This window comes from Penaeus japonicus, unplaced genomic scaffold, assembly GCF_977035675.1.
Source record: "Penaeus japonicus unplaced genomic scaffold, GWHDUDI00000001_assembly GWHDUDI00000006, whole genome shotgun sequence".
NCBI classification, from domain to species: domain Eukaryota; kingdom Metazoa; phylum Arthropoda; class Malacostraca; order Decapoda; family Penaeidae; genus Penaeus; species Penaeus japonicus.
Genome location: NW_028234408.1, coordinates 48,958,585 through 48,966,084, shown reverse-complemented (window position 1 = coordinate 48,966,084; position 7,500 = coordinate 48,958,585). Strand labels below are relative to the sequence as shown.

The window sequence follows — 7,500 nt, the reverse complement described above, 5'->3', positions numbered from 1 at the left end:
TTACTGCCGCTGCTCATCATGATATATTCATAGGGTTTGACCAGCAGTCCCGTATCTATTCCTGCCACCGTTTTTGTTTTACAGCAGGTTCCCTTGCCGTAGTGCAAAAAATCTACTGCAACAGAAAAGCGAAGGCCAAATTGCCACTAACTTCACCATCTCAACTTATCCAGGGATTGTGGTAATGAATTTTTTGGTATATCTGGCACTCTAGAGAAAGACTATCCTTCTAGATGCGGAATTATTTCTATATCGTAAAATATATCATATAAAGAGTTCCTGCCAACCTACACTACCTTCCTGGTAGATTCGAATAAACGGAATACAAACAAACAAACAAACAAACAAAAAAAAAGCCTAGATAACATGAAAAATACACTTCTTCAGTTTGAGAGAAAAAATTACAAATATCTAAAGTTGCGTGTTTTTTTCTAACTGGATAATTGTTATAGTTAGAAAAGCTTTTATCATGTTTTACTTCTAAACCAGTAAAACGGTCTTCTGTAGCATCACCAAAAAGAAAGAAAAATGTTGCAGAGAAGTATGCTAACTTTCGAGAGATATAAACGTCACCATCTACATGTTTTATGGTATTTGTTGCGTTACTACAAGAAATAAAAAGATTTGAATGAAGAATAGTATTGTTTTCGCAGCATGAGGTCCCTTGAGGTGGACGGTGAGTACATGAGTCTTACGCATATGTTTTGTCACTGTTGTTTTACCCACGACTATGGGCTGCATCATCTGCTTGCCAATACTCTGTTTTTCTGAATGTTATCAGCACAATCCTTATCATTAGAATTATTGGTCTATCGTCTGTGTTTTTAGTACAATTAACACTATCAGTATTATTAATGTTTTTAGTGGATAACACGATACAGCTAAAGCTTATAGAAAGGCGATCGCTCCATATCAATCTCCTATCTTCAACGTTGTTTCCCCTTTTCTGCACCTTCCTCTATACCTCTCCTCTTTCTTTCGTTTCTCTCATTTCCATTTGCTCCTTCCCCCTTTATCTCCCTACTCTCTGCTTATCCCTTTCCCTACTTAATGATGGTATTGCTCTAAATGCCCCAAATTGCTTGTCTCTCTTTTACCTGTTCGACTCATCATTATCCTCACATGCTCCTTCGACATTCTCATCTCCCGCCATTTCTTTTTTTCTCTCCGCTTCTGTGACTTCTTTTCCTTTCCCTTCTCGTTCGTCATTTACCTCCATATCTTTACTATTCCCCCTCTCCCCGTTATTACTGATTACCAATGTCTTCCCTGTCCTTATAACCACTTACCCCCCACCTCCTTCCCTTCTTGTTACCTTTATAATTCTTCGAAGTGATATTATATTCAGCTCACGTCACCAGGCACTCGTCACCCTAACAGTGACTAGCAGCTAAATAGGGATTGTTGATAACTGCAGAGCGATTTTTTTTACTGATTGTATCATACGAGTTCTTCACTTATATCCTGGAAAAACTTACGTACCAACGATATGCAACCGCCATGTTCTTCCAGTTTATAAGGGTAAAGACATAAAAATGGATCCAGAAAAAGAAAAAATACAGTGGGAAAACATGACATTCTTCCTCTGGCCCATATTACTTTGACGGATTTTGATGCATATATGTATAAGAAAAGTACTTTATACACGCTTGTATACACGTGCGGATGCATGTGTATGTGCAGAATTATTGCATATTCTGATCATTAGTCATTATTATCCTTATCATAATAATTATCATTGTTATCGTTTTTTCCCATTCTGTTATAATTGAGTTCATGTTAATCTACCCACGTGTCCCCTCAAGGCGACTCAGCATTTAGTCAAAGTCAGCTAATTGCTCCTTGTACTTATGAGGACGCCACATGAGTTGAAACGTTTGATTAAGAACCGCTGAAGAATCAGTCACCTCATGAGTAATAATGAATAACTCAATTTTATTACCTTGTCTGAAAAGTTCTAGATAAGAATGAAAAAATCTTTCCCCTACTGTCGAACATATTAATAACCTATACTATATGTCCGATTTACCTTTAATGATGTGAACAAATTCCCTTTCCTTCGGTATCATCGTCGACGAAACTCGATGATATTTAACAGTGATTATTACTGACAAGTCTAACAGGTATCCTGCTGGCATCTCCATCAGCCAGGCATGTTACAAAGAGTTTGGAATACAGTCCAACACCACAAAGTCATCGGAGCCTACAATTTACTTCAACTTTTTTTAACGAGAGTCGATGTACTTCTTGGTCACATTTGCATCATCTTGTTAAATGGAACAATGGCATATTTTGGCGTGTACAGAAATGCAAATAATACATAAACTGAAGCAGCAAAGAGCAGAGGAAGATTACACTGGAATTTCAATGTCATCACATCAATTGTTAGACACATTCCATCTCTCCAGCGAGGCATAATAGAGAGAACAGGTTATGTGGATTTGCAAGTGAGTGCCACCTCTCAAGATGCAACGTACTCAAGAACGTTCACAATGGGGTGTAATGGCGAGGGAGAATCATTGGAAAGGATAATAAAGACGGGGACAATGGGACTCTTGACCGTCCAGATACATACGTCGTGCTCTTGGGAAAGTTAAAACTATGATGCGACTTTGATAGACACGAGGTTTCTTAAATTGGCAACAACAATTATTTTAAGTAGTGAAAAGGTGAGTAATGAAGGATCAATCGTGCCAAATAACAAACTTGAAGTATTATGAATTGTGTCACTATTCTGTAGGTAAAATAGTGCAAACGTAAAGATGAGTGAAAATAATGATATGTAGTTTTAAAAATAAGGTACATTCCTCAGAAAAAAAGCAATAAAGATTTCATATTCACATGGGGAAAAAATAATGTATGGCAAGACTCAAAAGTACTTATCAGGACAGAGGCACTTGAAACCAATGGGACTTCATATATATATGCTAATAATTCTCAACATACACAACATAGCAGCAAAACTGGATTGGTATACCAGCATAGGCCTAATAATAATAACAATGATGATGGTATAAATGGTATAAGTTTAATGAATATAGATCTAATAAGGATGCATTAATCATTTGTACATTTTGAGAATATATGAGGATTGGAAATAACTTATGAAAAAATATATATTACGTTTTTTTAAAAATAAGGAACAGAGTAATATGATGATGATGATGATGATGATAACGATGATAAAATTATTATGATAATGATTTAATGAAATTATGATGATAATGACGATGATTATATAAACAATAATGATAATTATAATAATAATAACAATGTAATAGTAACAACTACAATAAAAATGGCAATGATGATAATGATGATGATTAAAAGCAACAGTGATAATAGTGGTGGTAATAATAATGACAATGTAATAAACGAAATAGTGATTACTATCATTATTATTATCATGATCATTATTAACATTATTATCATTATGAAGATGACGATGATGACGATGACGGTGATGATGATGTTGATAATGATGATGACGACGACGGTGATGATGATGATAGTGATAATGATGATGATGATTTAATATCATCACCATCTTTGACATTACAACTACTCATATTGCCGTTGTTCGTTACCCTTTAGTTAGAATCGTTATTGATATTATTACCTTCCTTGATGCCATCACCATTAGTGAATACGTTTGTTAGTTCTATGAATATTACTTGACAGTTATTACAGTGAGTTTTACATAAGCTAGTACCTCTTATTGATGAAAGTGTGGATATATCATACATCCAACGTGTTGTTTGTTCATTACAGACAGAATAATGGTTACGGATCCTATGCCCTGACATCTGTTTTGTTGTGTTGGTCCTTTTGCAGTGCTAAAAGAACGCACTAGTGTGCTACGGTTGGTTACGTGTACGGGCGGCACACAAGTGGCTCTTGGCAAGAACTTTACCAGTATAGGCCTAATAACTATGTAGAGCGCCCTAACTTATGTATACTTGATCACAGAAAATGGAAATCCCAGAGTAAACTAGTCTAATGAAAGTAAAACTTGTATAGAAACGGGTATACTATGGGAGTTGCAGCATCTTCTTTAACAAGTTATGCAGTTGTCAGGTATCACAGTGATGTGAACAGATGCACCTGTGACACTTTTTTGACGATATTATAATAGTGCCACATAAATTGTATCAGCCAATGAAAGTAAAACCGGTGTGGCAACAAGTACACGTGAAGTCGTCCGCGTGCGTCCAAAATCGACCCGCGAGCCCCCTATCTCCCCCAGTTTATCGTTGCTTTTCTTATTCTTTCACATTCTGCTCAGCAAATATCTCCTTTGCAAAATTAAGTGTGATGCATTGGGAAAAGATGCTTAGGAATTATAAAACACAATCAATAATTCAAAATGAGTGCCTTATCTGCCATACGCATTCAGCCCCGAATTTGATGTATAGGAGGTTACGAAACGAAACAATATGGAACGAGAGAGCGAGAAAGCAAATTTCTCCGAGGTTTTGGGCGCATATCAGGTCTCGTTGGTTGAGTCGCTGAGTCGCTCGAGTCGCCAGTCTTTGACGAACGGTGTGAGGAGTGAGTCGCTGGATGCGCGTACTGGTGATAATATATGCTTCTTTTGCCCACCGTCGGCGAATTTCTTGATGATGATGTGCGGATGGGAGAGCACAGTGTCCACGATAGCCATTAAAGGTGATCTGAAGTGCAATGTTTCCGTAGTGGGAGTGAAGGGAGTGTGAAGGGAAGGCCATGGTGCCGAGTCACTGAGAGAGAAGGTGGCGGTGCTGGACGACGAGGAGCACCATCCGACCTTCTTCTTCTTCCTGTACCATCATTGTTTACCAGCTGTACCGGAGCTGGTACACATACCACCTACCTGGTTGTGGCCTGAACGCTGGGATTCGCCCGCCCGTTATTTATTGAATTATTTATTAGAACGCTTTTCGAGTGTTGATCCTCGTAAGAAGGCCTCCTCGAGTTTGGCCGCAGCGTGACACCTGAAAACTTTTGGGCAGAACGAAACGAACGCCACCGATTTGAAACGCGGGATACTGTTGGATTACAGGTGAACAGTGCAGTGATTTGTGTAGGTATATTCGAGTGTTAAAGAGCCACAAGACAAAACGTGGAGGGAATCAGAGATAGAGAGACGATTCTTTGAACGAGGACCAGTTGTGGACAAGACTGGCCTGTCAGAAAAGTTTGCGAAGTGAACCAAAACTTTTTAACGTAAAGTACCACCGCACTACCCACGTGTCTCTACTTCGCCACGTCTGTGAACGTGCTGCCTCGTGAGCATTTGTGTCAATTTCCCTGGAAACAGGTGTTCTTTGACCCTCCCCACTTTTTTTTTATCTGGAAGTGAACTGCAGTGAAACTAAGACATAGAACGTCGGTTGGAATGATATTATCCGGGAGTGCGCGGATGGGCGCCTCTACGATGCTTCCCAATCACACCACTCATGACAACTTCTACTGACTATGTTGGGTAAGTGTTTTCTCAGCCACTCCTAGTATGCGAGCGGGGCCCCATGCTGTCTAACATGTTAACTATGCTGGGGAACTGAGCTGCACATGCATGTGTAAATTCAATCACGTGTTTTGCAGTAGGAGCAGACCACGCCAAGGAGGCATGAGGACGTGTTAAGGGGAGCTCGGACCAGGTGGCTGGCTGGCTGGCTGGCAGGATGTGGGGTGGGACAGGGATTCAGAGCGGATGACGATCAGGTGATATCCAGAGCTGTGAACATCTATCTATCCAGCTCTATCGCGTTGGAGTCGCGGGTCGATCTCTTTAAAGTCTGAGTCTGGGTTTCCAGAGGACTCCCTTGATGTTATGTGTTGGAGGAAGTGGGGACGAAAGGGAGGCTATGAACATCAATCACCCTTTTGGAAATCGGCATGTCGATGGCTCAGCTTGAAATCCGAAGGAACTTGTCAGAAATGAACAGCGTAATAAGTGATATAACAATGTTGTTGGATTACGTAATCAGTATTATTTCGTGTATTCACCAGGCATGCCCTAATACGCTAAATCGATCGGAAACTTTTCGTGGAGCGCAGCAGCAGGTGTTCGGCGCTGGCATCAGAACCTGCTTAATGGGTCCTTTCAGCGGAAACCGGAAATCAGGGTGGCTGGGTCAGAGAGGCCTGGTGTCGAGCGACCGGCTGGGGCTACAGGTTCCCGGATGTTTTCGTTTCAAAATCTGCTAGCCATTTTCGGATTAGATTTGCGTTTTTTTCAAAATGTATTTCATGTGTATAGTTAATACTGGGGGCGTCAAGTTGAGGATTGTTGTAGGAATCCTAACTCAAAGGGTGCGAACATTGATTCACCCAGAAGTAAGGGTCGCTGATGGGTTCCCTGGTCATACGTAGTACCTGAGACATGTTTAAATGCGAGATTGGCCGAAGGTCACTCCGACGCATACCCACCCAACCCTTGCGTACTTCCCCATTCCGCAAAAGCACGAGGTTATTTTGGATATCGAGGTGTTGCGTTCGTAATACCAAGTCTCATTATTGAGGTGAACAAACGCACTTTAATTGAGTAGGAAGCAGATATATATACGATATGTATTTCTTTTACAGAGTAGGGCGATTAAAGTAGACTGCCTCCATCACCTTAAATGAATTTAGGCGTCAGATAAGCGTTCGAGTCATGGGAAGCTCTTTCGTTGCTGATTTTCGGCAAGTTCACTTCTCATTGAGTAGCTCCAGTTGTTAATTATGACCGCGTGAAACTTATTGCGACATAAATGATTTAGTGAACAGTTCGGGACAGTGTGTCGTTATTTGGGTGACACATGATTAGTGAATGTTAAATGAGAGAATCCTTCGGGAACTGAGAATTTATACTCGCCTTAATTGTTAGTATGAATCCACGAAACAAATGAAGCTCTTGTAGGGGAAATGGACGAGTGAGGTACGTGGTATAAGATCATTAATTTTATTTCACCTTCCCTTGCCGTTCTGTGTTTTCGCCGGGGAAGGGGGGAGGCTATGTGAAATGACTCAAGCAGTAAGGCTTCGAGGACACTTCGTTGGTATAGGTAATATCAAGTCGGTAAATAGGCCTACATAAGTTTTTTCAAGTATTCGGAAAGGTGCGACAGCTTTTACCGATGAATGTTGTGTTACCAAATAGGAGTCCTGAAGGCCGGGGGGTAGGCGTTGAATCAAGTGTCGGCCAGCGGGCGCGGCACTGAACGTGGGCCGACCGAACGTTAGTCAAGTGAACGCCCGTCGGAAAACATGAATGGGCGGACGCTGTGTACGAGCCCGACGAAAGGAAGAGTCATTGCCACTCTCGCAAAACGATTTGGCGAGGCACTTCTCGTTCGAGGTCTGTCGTCACGGAATCGAAGAGCTTGTTGACGATCGTTCATAAATGATGACCATCTCTCGGCCGTGTAAAGACGGGAGTTGGCAAGTAAGCTGTCACACTCGTAGATCAAGGATGAAGTGAACCGTGGGATCGGTGGCTTGTGGTGGGTCTAGGTGGAGCACCGCAGGTACCATTCG

At 41.0% G+C, this 7,500-nt stretch overlaps 1 protein-coding gene across 18 annotated transcripts in view; it reads left to right on the top strand.

Moving 5' to 3' along the window:
- The first annotated feature begins 4,492 nt into the window (after positions 1-4,492).
- Positions 4,493-7,500, top strand: part of LOC122264083 (uncharacterized) — a 235,876-nt gene continuing 232,868 nt past the window's right edge. For 17 of the 18 annotated variants that reach the window (XM_086538109.1, XM_086538123.1, XM_043032826.2 and 14 more), the window contains exon 1: positions 4,531-5,464. Coding sequence is in view for 8 of the 18 variants with exons in the window: in XM_086538123.1 (XP_086394249.1) it covers positions 5,439-5,464 (26 nt within the window). In the remaining 10 variants the exon portion in view is untranslated. Of the gene's footprint in view, positions 5,465-7,500 lie in introns of all 18 variants that reach the window. The other variant, XM_043032792.2, reaches the window with a different exon arrangement.